At 53.1% G+C, this 13,390-nt stretch overlaps 1 protein-coding gene across 2 annotated transcripts in view; it reads left to right on the top strand.

Moving 5' to 3' along the window:
• Positions 1-492: 492 nt before the first annotated feature.
• The window catches only part of PMP22 (peripheral myelin protein 22), a 30,955-nt gene continuing 18,057 nt past the window's right edge, over positions 493-13,390 (top strand). The window contains exons 1-3 of one of the 2 annotated variants that reach the window (XM_027568475.2): positions 493-650; positions 4,981-5,092; positions 6,270-6,369. In XM_027568475.2, coding sequence (XP_027424276.1) covers positions 5,015-5,092; positions 6,270-6,369 — 178 coding nt within the window. In that variant the 5' untranslated portion in view covers positions 493-650; positions 4,981-5,014. Of the gene's footprint in view, positions 651-3,098; positions 3,275-4,980; positions 5,093-6,269; positions 6,370-13,390 lie in introns of those variants that run through there. The other variant, XM_027568474.2, reaches the window with a different exon arrangement.

The raw sequence follows: 13,390 nt of genomic DNA, 5'->3' as shown, positions 1-13,390 counted from the left end.
TCAACAGAGACTTGTTTACTTGGATTGGATTATCTCATGAAGGTCGACATTATCTGCGCAATGTTGGAGCTCCTTAAAACGATGATGTCGATTAAAAATGAGACTGAGTCTGCAGGTAACACATACGACACGATGCACACAGACTCTTCACACAGTGTATTTCCTCCTTGTGGAATCCCCTGGAGGGGTGAGAGGTGGGGTGCTGGGAGCTGGGGGTGCTCTGTTATCATTCAGGCTGGCACAGTGGGAATAAGCTTGGCTTCCCAGGTTGTGGGCATACCCCAAGTCCTTGCCCTGTTGACCTCCGGTTCTCTGTGCTCAGGAGGGCCCCTTGGGATCACTGTGCTCTGGCTAGTACACAAAACAGGGTGCTGTCTCTTTAAGTAGTAGAGACTGAGAAGCTCTCAGGCCACCATGACATATCCCAGCATTGGACCAGCCCCTGAATAAACTGGAAAGATGCCTGGTCTGGCTTCAGTTACAGGGAGCACCACCAGGGAACATCTCAGGGAGCCTGGTTGCAAGCAGTGGGGCTTACAGTCTGCCTGCTGGTCTCTCCGCCACCCTGTGGGGAGAGCCTTGCCTTGGCATCCCTTGTGTTTGACTGCAAAGAAACCCGCGTGGAGGAAGGGGTTACCCCATTTGGCTCGGTGAGTGTTCTTGGCAAACTGTCTCTCTGGATAGTGCGCGCTTATGCTTGTGGGAGAACGGCCCGATCCCCCACCCACTGCAAACCAGGACTGGTAGGGATTGCAGTGGAAATGGTGTGCTGTGTTGCAACGGACAGAGAGTCAGAGGATGTTTTAAATCCTTGATGAAGAGCTGGCTGTATACTCTCGCTGGGGAGGAGAGAAGGGCTATCTGAGAGCATCTAGGAAGCCCAGCGCCTTCAGATTTGCAGGCAGAAAGGGGACCTGATGCTATTTCCCTGATGGGAAACAGCTCTGCACACACAGCTGGCAGGGGACCTCAGGTTGGGAAGCAGCTCAAGGAGAAGTTTCCACCTGTAACAAAGCACTGGCCGGGCCCTGGGTATAGCCAAGCCTGGTCAACACTGCCCTGGGCAGTGTCTCCTTTCCTACCCTGGGAACCGGGCAGGCGGGAGGCAGGCGAGGGGCAGTAAGGGCTGAACCAAAGGGTTCAGGTTCACGTGTTCTGAAACCCACAGCGCGGCGTCACCTGCTCATGGACTAAAATATTGAGTTCACGTGAGAGGAAGAAACAAGCTGTTCTTTACAGTGTGTGTGCGCTTTTCTAGATGTATATACTTCATTAAAAAGTTTACTCGGAACAAAAAGAAAAGAAGAGAAAGAAAATCCCGAGTTCAATATGTTAATATTTGTGAAGTGCTTATAGAATAGTCCTAGGGACATAGTGACCACATAAATGTTGGTTAAATAAACAAAATAAAAGTCTGAAATGGCATAAAGTGAGGCCATGATTCCTGGGGCACTGCTATAAAATGACCCAGGAGGAGAGAACACAGCGCTATTCCTCTGGTTGGTTTTTCTACTTGCATATGAACTTCAGACCTGTGGGATTTCTAAGCCATTTTAGCTGGGGCGGTTTTGGGGGGGGTGGTGTCTGCCTTGCCTTGAGGGCTAAAGATGATCCAATAATAACCAATGACAATTTACTGAGTCCTGGTTCCTATGTTCTAGGCACTATGCTAACTGCTTCATACACTTCATCCCCTTTACTCACCCCCATAAAATAGGCATTACCAGTCCTGCTTGCCGATAAGAAAATGGAAGCTCACTGAACTTCAGCGGCTCGCCCAAGTTCACAACCCTGAGTAATCAGGTTTGTCTGAGCCCAGAGCCGGAGTGCCTAAAGCATTGCCCTATTCCCCGTCTCCCAGATCATGTGTAAAGTTCTGCTAAAGTGCCAACCACATAATGGGCATTGAGTGAAATTTTTACATGTCACCTTTTTAATCTCATGAGAATTTTTAAAAGACCATTGCTCAAGGAATATTTCAGATAATGTACTTTTACTTAAAGATAAGAATATGCAATCGGCTACCCTGAGCAGCTACGTTCAAAGAGTAAAATCCTATGGAACTGTTTGACTCATTTAGAGCAATAAGGTTTTATGACACAGGACACCAGCAGAAGGCGTCTGTGTGCCCGGGTGTGCAAAAGTGCTGCGTTAGTAAGCAAAGACATTTAGAATCCACATTAAGGCTCCTTGTTGGCGCATCAGGGCTCTCCCATCAGGGAGCCCTACTTGGGCCCACCTGTGCCACGCCCAGAAGGGCTAGCCTCTTTCCGGGTGACACTGGGCAGACCACGTTCAGGCGACTATGAATCAGCGGATTTCCCTAGCTGTTCTTCCCCCAAGTCCAATGGCCAACTCCCCACCCTACGGCCGGGGACGCCGGCGGAGGCTGGGAGCCAGGCCAGGCAAACTTCGCCTGGAGCCTACCCGGTTGTGGTCTGGTTTTGCTCAGGCTAGGAGGAGCCAGACCGCCCCCCTACCCGGGCACGCTGTTCGGTGGCCGGCGGGACTCTCCCTCCTCCGGCTAATTCTCACCCAAGCAGGGCCCGCCAGTGGGTCCCCTCGAGTCCTGGGAGCCCGGCACACGGCCTAGGTGCAGACACCGACACCGCGGGCGGGCGCGGGGCAGGTGTGCCCGGCTGAAATGCCACAGCAGGCCAGGCGCGCCCGGACCCTAGAGGAGAGGGACGCCTTCCAGCGCTGAAGTGTCAGCTCCCCCTCTTCCCGGAGGAGAGGACTCCAGCCTCGGCCCCCGCGTGGGCGCAGTCCGCGTGCGTGCGCCCCGAAGCCCAGCGCGGGGCACCGCCGGGGGCGACCTCGGGAGGGCTTTTCCCACGTGGCCTAGGGGGGCGGAGGGACCAGTTTATTGGCCAGCACTTGGGCTCCAGGGCCTCGGGGAGCCAGAGGAAGCGGAGGTAAGAAAGCTCAGCTGCCGCCTAGTTTCGAGTAGAAGTCGCAGCTGTTTTGCAGTGATCGACTTTCTCCTGAGGCGGAGTGGAGGCCGAGTAACTCTCTCCTGCCCTCCCTCCCTCTCCCCTCCCTGAGGCCCGCCCCCCTGCAGACGCTAACCCAGGGACACACCCTATTGCAGCGACGCAGACAGGGCGTAGTTCCCGTTAAAGGGGAACGCCGGGAGCCTCCCTCTGGCCCCTCGCTTGGCGCGCGCAGCCCAGCAGCGCAGCTCTCTTCGGGGACGCTAGCAGCCGAGCGAACGCACCGAGTTGTTTGTGCCGGAGGCCACTTTGAGGATCGGGGACAACCATCCCTTTGGGCTGTAAGTGCTTTGCTAGGGAAAGTGGAGGAGATGGAGGAGAAACGTGGGCATCTTCCGTCGATGGTGCCAGAAAGCGCGGAGCAGGCGCGGGCTTTGGGCTGGGCAGGTCTCCGAGCTGTCTTTCCGAGCTCAGACAGACAGACCGCGGTCTGTCTTGTATAGTTCTTAAGGGGTTTGTAGGGGATATGGCGTGGCTTGCCTTATGGTCCAGAAGTCGTAAGGGGCGCGGGTGGTGGTGTCGGGATGTGGGGCAGGAGCTGAGCAGTTTTCGTCTCGCTGGAGAAGCGCCTACTTGGGGACTCACTGGCAAATTGGTTCCTGTGGTGGGCACCTGGGGGGAGGGCTACTGGACCCCCGTGGTCCCCCAATTTCTAGCCACGTACCCTCTATCCGATTATCCTTCTCTGTCCCTCCCCGGCTCTCGGAGCCACTGGATTTAATTTAAACCTTCTGGGAGACATCGGAAAACCGGGCTTATTTCTTCCCGTGCATTCCAGGGTTCTTTTGAATGTGTTGCTTATGGAGAGCAACGGAGGGGCCTGGTTACCGGGTACTTTTATGAGTTCCTGAAACGTCGTCTCCCTGGCCCAAGGCCCTGTACTGAAACGGTCCGCCCAAGTGCAGCAGGGTTTTCACAGCCATACGTATCCTCTAACGGGTCACCCGGGTCTTCAGTTCCCCAAGGTCTGTAAAATGAGGGGCCAGGACCGCACAACTGCGGAGGGAAGATGTCCTGCGGGCTCTGGCGGGCTGCAGTTCTCCTGGGACTCAGCCCTTCGTCCTCCGCCTCTCCTGCCCACCGGACGTCTGGCCCCCTCAATGGACGCTCCTGGGCGCGCGGCCCGGAGCGCCGCGGCTGGACCGGGTTGCGTCTCGGCTCTGCGTGCCGGCGGCGCGGCCGGGACCCGGGCGATCGGGCGAGGGGCCAGCCCGGGGGCGCAGGGCCCGGCCCGCCGGGGCCGCCTGGGGAGGCGCGCGGTGGGCGGGAAGCGCAGGGTCGGGCCACTCTCCGGGCCACTCTTTCCTGCCCACACTCCCCCGGCTCTGCGCTTCCTCTCCGGGGCCGCCCGTGCGGATGCCAGGCTGAGCTGGGGCCAGGACGGCTCCCCAGCGCTGGCAGAAGGGGGTGGAAACTCGGAGACTAACGGAATGCGGAGCGCACCGGGTCTGGGAAACCAGCTCCCAGCCGCGCGCTCTCCCTCACAGCGTGCCGCTGGTGTCCCCAGGCCTCCGGCAGAAATCTGGGCTCCTACCCCCTGACCCCCCACCTCCCCCTCCGTAAAGGGGAAGGGGGCACATTCTCCTCCTTCTGGCCCCTTCCCCACGTGGGCCTGGGCTCCGGAGGCAACCCCGGGTGGGTGGAGGTGTGCCGCGGCCTCCGCTCGTCCTTCGGGAAAACCCTGTCCTCCTGGGGTGACTTAGACGTGCGTACCCCTTGCTTTGTTCCCAAAGCAAAGGATGTTCTGTCGCAGGCGGGCCCGGCCGCTGCCGGGCGGGGATGCTGCGGTCGGCTGCTGCCCTCTTTCGGCCGGCCGCCGGGAGGCGTGCGGGCGCCCGGGGCCGGGCCGGGCCGGGCGGGCGGGCGCGGTGCCAGCCCCCTGCATTCCGCCGGCGCCGGGACCCTCCCTCCGCGCGCCCCTCCTCCCTCGCTCGCTCGCGCCAGTTGGTTCGGCCTCACGTCCAGCTTCGGCTCTCTTTCCTGGCAGGCAGAAACTCCGCTGAGCGCAACTTGCCTCCAGAATGCTCCTCCTGTTGCTGGGCATCATCGTCCTCCACGTCGCAGTGCTGGTGCTGCTCTTCGTCTCCACGATTGTCAGCGTGAGTGGCGGGGGGCGGGCGGGGCACCCCGAGCTCCCCCATCCCCTCCCCACCCCGCCGTGCTCCGGCCTCCCACAGGCGATTCCGGCTGTGCTCCCCCCAGTTCAGCGCCGCCGTGTTTTTTGCAGACAACGTGAAGTCTCAGACGTCCCCGCGGGCGTTTTGCAGTTTCTGGCAATCTGCCCCCTTTCAGTTGTTTTGAGAAAACCGGAGCAGATTCAGGGGTAGGAAGGAAGCAATCGCTGGACTAGGTTAGCTGCGCAGGCCTCCATTTATGCCAAATAATTTCGGTGTGGAGCCAGGGTTCCCCGACCTTCATTTGATGAGATTGCTTAGCACGTTTTTTTTTTTTTTTGTTTTTTTTTTCTCGCTGTAGATTCGTTGAGGAAGGAAGCGGAGTATTTATGGAGTTTTGTTTTTCTCCACATGTCATAGGGTCAAATGGTCGGCTTAGTTCATACAACACCCCTGGAGGGCTGGCTATTGGAAGGTTAACATGGGCTCTTCCAGAAAAGACCCACAGTCCTGGGTCTGCTTTGTGATGTGGACCCAGTGCCTTCCACTATTAAGCCTCCACTCTAGGAACAGGTTATCAGGGTACAACTTGGGTCACAGAACCATCCAACATCAAGCACATTTTTCGATTTGAAACCATCCAACATCAAGCACATTCGATTTGAAACTATGACTGTGGCTTTAACTTCTTAGTGTAAGGCAAATTCCAGGCACGCTATTCCCCCGTTTCAAAGGTTGAGAGATAATTACGTGGGAATGAGAAATACTGATGTTGGGGGCTTGTGCGTTGTTCTATCATTTATAAGTGTCTTTACAGCATCTTAATTAATCTTGTCTGATTAATAGGAATTATGGGTAAGGAGAGAGGCTCAGAGGGGTGGTAGTTTGGGGGAGCGACACTCAGGAGATCGGGGAGGGGAGCTGGCTTGAATGCAGGTGTCCTGGGCTCAGTCTGAGGCTCCTTCTACTATAGTACATCCTTCTGCACATACTAGCTTACACGCGTGTGTGCAACTTTTCTAATAACAAAGTGCTTTTCACTTGCAAACCCTGGGCCTCCCTGAGCCAGACCCCCGCCTCTCTGCCTTCCCTTCGTCTTCACTCTCCCCTTGCCTTCGCTCCTCCCCAACTTGTCTGACTTAAGATGTCTGGTTCTTTCTAGCAATGGATCGTGGGCAATGGACACGCAACCGACCTCTGGCAGAACTGTAGCACCTCTTCCTCGGGCACCGTCCACCACTGTTACTCATCATCCGCAAACGGTGAGACTGGGTTTTTGCTCCACACGCTTGTCTTGGTCTGTGGGTGCCGTGTTTCTCAGTCCAGACCTGGAAACACTTGTTCTTGGAAGACACAGCTCCAGCGTTGTTGCCGGGGTGGGGCGGAATGCAATGGGGGACCAGGAATCCAAGACTAAAGGAGAGGAGCAGAAGTTTCCCTGGCTAAGCCAGGACCCTGGGTATCATTGTACATTATCTCTTTCTGGAAAGATGTCCTAGAGCTCCACCTTATCACTTGATGTAATGCTCCTTGTGAGCAAAGAAATGCAGACACAGATAGGCGATGGAGGCCGCTCAATGGCAAGACTTTAGGCTAACCCCATTGGGACTTTGGATCCAACTGGCATCTTCGCTCTGGTGGCTGTCTCTATCCAGAAAGGTCCTGCCTCTGCCTGTTTTGGTGACGGTCCCAAGGGTAGTCTTTGGTCCAGCTGTTGGCCCCCCCATTTACAAGACTGCTTTTCTAGGTCGTGGGCCTCCCTGCTGCCATTTAGCATCAGAACCTTTGAGTGTTTCCTTGTGGCAAGATGGGGACTCGAAGCTATTTGCAGAATGCTAAACCAAGCCTGGGAGGGTCCTCCATCCAGAGGATTGTGTTTCTCCTCTGTCCTCCACGTCATTGCTTGTGAGATATTTGAAACCAGGCTGACTTGGATTCAAGTGGGGGGTTGAGTGACAGTAAAACACCCACTGGACACCTCAGTACTCAGCAGGGAGTCTTGTGTGTTTGGATGTGGAGAGGCCAAGATAAAGAGGGTGCATTCTCTTGGGTGGCTGGGTGCTGTTCAATGGCATCGTGGCCCCCGGGAGGGGCCGCAGTGCTTGGTGTTGAGGACAAAGTGGGCTTGGCTTGGTACAGTCTCATGTTTCAAAGGATATGTCCTCAGCCTGGAGGGGGGAGTTCATTGTAGGATGGGCAGAGAGAGCTTTCTTGACATCCTGAGTTTTAAAAGGCCAACAGACTGTGGCTTTCATTGCTGCCGAAGGTACTCATGATCCAGCATCTCTGTTGAAGATGCGACGACCGATGAGAGAGACCAATTTAGACCCAGCGCAGTAAAGCGGGCAGTGAAGGGACCCTTCGTTCTGGCTTTGCACAATGCAGTTTCCTTGCTGGGCTTTGCTTCCTGTGGGCTCGGCACCCAATAATACCCAAGCTGTCACCGAAACATTACAAAGCAAACATCTCGAGCCTCAGTATAAAAAGAAAGTGCTAGACTAGTTATTTGGTAGTTTCTGTGGGGAGGATAGGCAAGGGGTAGAAAACCCTGCTTTATGTTCTCATTTTCCTTGGGGAGAAGAAAAGAAAGGACTCTCTCTGTCATTTTTTTTCCTCGGGAGTGCATGAAAGATACGGAATTAAAAACATCCCAGAGGGTGCACAGTGAGTTTGCATGGTGAGTTGGCAACCAGGCAAATGGAATGAAATACTCATGCGTGCCTGAGAATGTGGCCATAGCCCTGCATGTCCCCAAAGCCGCAGGATCCGGTGTCTCCCCCTTTCAGGGTCTGGCTCAAGTTCCCTGAAGCCTCGGGATGGGAGGTGCCGCGCTCACTACTGACACCTGGTGGTCACAAGTGGTGACGCGGCCCGAAAGGGTGGCTTTCCCCGCGGAGGGGCGTGTCTACAGGCGCCCCTCCCAAGTGGCGTTGGGCCATGTGGGTTTGGCCCGGAAGGGGGCAGAGGAGCAGCCCTCTAAATTGTGCTCCCACCGTGTTCGGGAAGAAGAGCGGTCTTACCTCGGGGCCTGTTCATCTCAAAGAGGGACCAGTGTTACTTTCATCAGGAAACCTCTTGTCTCTTAACTGGCTCTTCATGTGCCAAGCTCATTCCTTGGGTTCATTGACAATGACTTTGGGGTCTTTCTTGTGGGCTCCAAATCCACGTGGTTGCTTTGTGGGGGGAGCATGCGTTCTCTTCCACATCTGCTTTCTCAGATGTTTTGAGGGAATCTGGGCACGCCCTTAAGTAAGCTGGGTTTGTTTGGATTTGAGCTTCTTCTAAGTTAGAAGTTCCCATGGAAGCTTCCCCAGGAGCTGTTAACTCTGCTGATGTCTCCCTGGTGGGTCAGCTCCGATGGGGGGCAGAATCCTCTGGGCCTTCTTTGCCTTGCTGATCCAGCTGAAAAATCTCCGTGGCAAACAGTGGGTGCAAAAATACATAATTACAAAACTTAGACGCCCTTTACGAATGAAACTGTATTAAGTCGTGAGCCACCGACTTTGGTCCTCGATGGCCCTCAGGATGTTCCAAACATACTTTTTACGGACGTTATCAAAAGCAACTCGCTACTGATATCCATTTGCGAAGAGCGCGTTGCAAGTGTGTTATGTGAACCGACGTGGGTTGATCTGGCTTGCTGATTTTTCCTGAAGGGGCTTGTGTTTGTAAGTATGGGGCCAGAGCATGGCCCCTCTCGGAGTGGGGGGTGGGGGGGGTGAGGGGGTTACCGTGCACTTCGTCTTCTGCATGAACGGTGCCCCTCGCTCACCACATTAACCTCATGGCGGTCAAACTGCTGTGTTATGTAGTTGGAAGGCGAGGTCTCAGGTCTTTCCCCCAGCTACCCCTTGCTATTAGAAGTGGTTTCAGATTTCTTACGAGCTGCCCTCAACCCTGCCTGCCTTCATATTTTCTGAACATATTTACACACCTTCTGGCTCCATCCTGAACCTGGCTGCAGGTCGAGGTGAAAGAGCCTTCGTGGGGCCTATGCATCATCACCTAGCCTTGAATGCCGCTCAGGCCCAGGGAATACAGGGCCTTGGAAACTGGGGACCTTGCCCTTGAGGGTCCTGAGCCTCTTTGAAGAGCCAGGGGATAAGTGTGGAAGGATGAGTCACTGTGAAGGCAGTGGAGGCCAGATGCTCAAGGAGTGGGGGCACACAGGCAGTACCAGAGTTCAGGGGAGGAAGTGGAAGAGAAGTCTCGTGTGGGAGGTGGGATTTGATCCATCCTCCAGAGGATGGGCAGGATTTAAATAAATACAGGCAAGGAGGAGAATATTCCCTGTCCAGGCAATGACGTGACCACCAGCAAGGGGACAGCAATGCAGGGGGACGTGTCGGAACTGTTGGCTCGTATTCCGGTTAGGATTAAGATTGACTGCATGTAGCAGGACATCTTCAAGGGGCAGGGGCTTCAATAAGATGGTTTATGGCACTTGTATGAAAGCGTCAGAGACCCAGGCACTTTCTAGCTCCTTTCTTTGCCATCTCTTAGATTTGGTCCACCTCCTCACGGACTAAGGGGCTGCTGGAGCTCCAGCCATCTCATCCACGCTTCAGGCAGCAGCGTGGAGAAAAGAGGAGGAGAAGAATGTGTGCCCTTTCATGAACTATCTCCAGATAGACCACACACTTCTTTTTCTAGCTTTTACAGAAACTGAGTCACACAGCCATACCTAGTTAACAAGGGAGGCCGAGAATGTAGTCATTTGGCCTCGTGGGAAGCATGGCTTCTCAATTCCTAGAAATTTCATAGCAAGCACCTCCCCGTAAGCCTGGCTTGAAACGCTTCTCTCCAGGACTTTGACCATCCCCCCGCTCTGTACCCGTTCATACTGTTTTACCATAGCTCTGCTGGGTCCTATGCAGTTTCCGAGCAGAGCCCCATTATTTTCGGATTATTCAAATATTTCATCTCTCCTCTGTCCTGGGCTCCATCAGCCGCCCCGCCATTCTGACAGAGCCCCATATCGGAAAGTGTATAACCCTTAGACTTCCCTCTGTTTCTCTCCGTCTCCCATCATTAAATCTTGTTTAAGTCTTGTTTCACGATGTCTTTGGGATCTTTGTTTTCTTCCAGCCTTGACTTCTCTTCTGAACTCCAGACCTGCATATCCAGCCATCCACTAGATATTTCCACAGAGATGTCTCAGAGGCACCCCCTGAACTAGTCAGTCTGCACCTTCTTCCACCGAACCTACCTCTTTGATAGTTTCTGGGATTTGAATGAATGCTGCTCATGTCTGCGGCCTGCTGGATGTGCTTCCGCCTTGCTCCTCAGCACCCTCCTAGGTTTCCTCCCCCACCCACCCCGCCCCGGCCATTGGCCATTCCCTTGTGGGTCACCATGCCTGCAGGACTTATCAGAGCCACAGAGGTGGCCCCCTAACCCCTCCCCTTGCTTGTTTCTTTGTAACTCATGTTTCACATTGAATCCAGGGTGATATTTTTAAAAATACAAAGCCAGGCCTATGACTCTGGATTTGAAGGCTTTCAGAGGCCTCTCCGTGGTCTTAATCTTCAGGTGGAGATCTTGACCAAATCCCATAGGATCTACCTGAACGATCTGTTCCCATGAAACCTTATTTCCCATCTCTTCTCTCTCCCTCATCTTGGAATATTAGCCTCCTTTTACTTCCTTGATCATGAACTTCCCACCTCAAGGTCCCCCCTCTCTGCCTTTCTCCCTTCCTCTGTTCTTTGGTGCACAGCTGCTGGCTGGCTGTCTACCCTGGACCAGATACTATTGTAGACGCTGAGGATGCAAGAGGGAACAAGAGTTTGCATTTTAGCAGGTGAAATAAACAGCCAGGAAACATGGATAATTTGGGGCAGCCATGGGAACTACAAAGAGAATGAAACAGGCTAATGTGTCATGAGGGATTGGGGTAGAGAAGGGAGCCTTTTGCAGGAGTGACCCCGTGAGGATGACCAGGAGTCAGCCGTATGAGCATCTGGGGAAGGTTCCGGGCGGAGGGCCCATCCAGGACAGGCTCTCTGGGCAAGGAAGGGGCCTGGCAGCGTTGAGGGACCAAGGGCAGGCCAGACCGTGGGAAGACAGAGGGTGAGGGGTACAAGAGCACGCCGGCCTGTAGATCCTTCTAGACCCTAGTAAACGGTTTGGTCCATATGGGTGCTTTTCTACTTTTTTACAGTCTCATTTAGCCTTGCTGTGTTTTGTATGCATCTCTGTCCATTTTTTTCCAAGTTGCAGCGGCAGTCCGGATCATTTCTAAGACGGAACACATCAGAAATCTTGCACAGTAGAAATGCACTGACGTATGTCCGGTCATTGTCCCCAGACGTGGGATTCTTACCACTTTCATCATTGCTTTTTATTTTTCCTCTGCCACGTTGCCCATCTTCCTCACTGAGTTCTTTTGTTTTTACACAAAATCCCGTAGGGATTTACCTATTTCACATTTAATTTTCAAAATAGCCATAAATGTTATTTCCTGGTAGGAAACTAGTATCCCGTAACAAATAGGTTCTTTCTGCTTTGAGTAAGAAAGCGGAGCCTCAGGGTATGGCAGGCAGGGCCCGTGGGGCGGTGTCTATACCAGCAGACATCCATCCAGAGACAGAGGACGCCAGTTCCTAGAGCCCTGGTTTTCTTTTTTCTTTTTTCTTTTTTAATTTTTTATTGTTATGTTAATCACCATATATTACATAATTTGTTTTGGTGTAGTGTTCCATGATTCATTGTTTGTTCATAACACCCAGTGCTCCACGCAGAACGTGCCCTCTTTAATACCCATCACCAGGTTAACCCCTCCCCCCACTCCCCTTCCCTCCAGAACCCCCAGTTTGTTTTTCAGAGTCCATCATCTCTCATGGTTCGTCTCCCCCTCTGACTTACTCCCCTTCATTCTTCCTCTCCTGCTATCTTCTTCTTTTTCTTTTTTCTTAAAATATGTTGCGTTATTTGTTTCAGAAGTACAGATCTGTGATTCAACAGTCTTGCACAATTCACAGCGCTCACCACAGCACATACCCTCCCCAATGTCTATCACCCAGCCACCCCATCCCTCCCACCCCACCACCACTCCAGTAACACTCAGTTTGTTTCCTGAGATTAAGAATTCCTCATATCAGTGAGGTCATATGATACGTGTCTTTCTCTGATTGACTTATTTCACTAAGCATAACACCCTCCAGTTCCATCCACGTCGTTGCAAATGGCAAGATCTCATTCCTTTTGATGGCTGCATAATATTCCATTGTGTATATATACCACATCTTCTTTATCCATTCATCTGTCGATGGACATCTTGTAGAGCCCTGGTTTTCAAACTAATGAGATCTGAGCAGCTCCGGCTGGGATCTGGGGAGCAGGGGCGATGCACCAAGCCTTCTCCCCAGGTCTGAAGGCGCCTGTCTCCTTGGAGCCCGTAGGCCATGAGTGAGTTTAAAATCTACTGACCCAGAAAGTTCGGCAAAATGTGCCTTGAATTGACCGAACTAATGCTTTTTGTTTTGAACTCTCCATATTCTGCACATTTTAGGTCCAAATACACACTGGCATTCTCCCCCTCTTTGTTTTATCTGTGGGTTTCTGGTGGGTAGCACAATGGGTCAGAGTTCTGGAGCTGGGCTGGAGCCAGGATCTCAAGCCAAGAAAGTGAGCAGTCAATGCTTTTCCTTTCCATTCTAAGCAACAACAAACTCATGGCAATCAGGTGGTGGACAGCATTAGATTGATGCTTTGGATTGAAAATCAGAAAAATATAAATGTTGCCAGTCTCGGAAGCCCCTAGCTTGAGCCCCGATGGTCACTTGTCGTCTGTGTCTTCCCTGATTCCAGATTTCTCTCTCTCTCTCTCTCTCTCTCTTTTTTATCCGTTTGGTGGCCTTGTCATTTCGGCAAGGGCATCAGACCATTTCCTCGTCTGTGGCTCAGCTCTTGGTCGGATTTTAGAGAACACAGGAGGCCCTCTGCATTTATGGTTCATGTTTTGCAACTTAAAATCTTCGCAGCTCTCTGGGCCAACCCACAATCTCTGCCCAAGTAATGGCTCCTGATTTTACAGGCCCTTGTGGGTTGCTGAGGCCCTGCCAGGCGAGGGAGGTACAAGGGATGGGATGTGGTGTCAGAATGCTAATGTTGCAACCTGCAAAGTTTCTCATCAGATGCCAAGATCCAGGAGTTAATTCTGCATGCTTGTTCAGACCTAGCTCTGAACCACAGGGCCCTTGAAACTCAGTCTTTGCTTCTTCAGAAATTTAAATTGCATTCCCAGGATTCTAGCAGAGTCAAGAAAGCTTGTATTTCAGG

The sequence above is a fragment of the Zalophus californianus genome, chromosome 16 (genome assembly GCF_009762305.2).
Source record: "Zalophus californianus isolate mZalCal1 chromosome 16, mZalCal1.pri.v2, whole genome shotgun sequence".
Taxonomy (NCBI): Eukaryota; Metazoa; Chordata; class Mammalia; order Carnivora; family Otariidae; genus Zalophus; species Zalophus californianus.
This window is presented reverse-complemented; position numbering and strand designations above follow the sequence as displayed.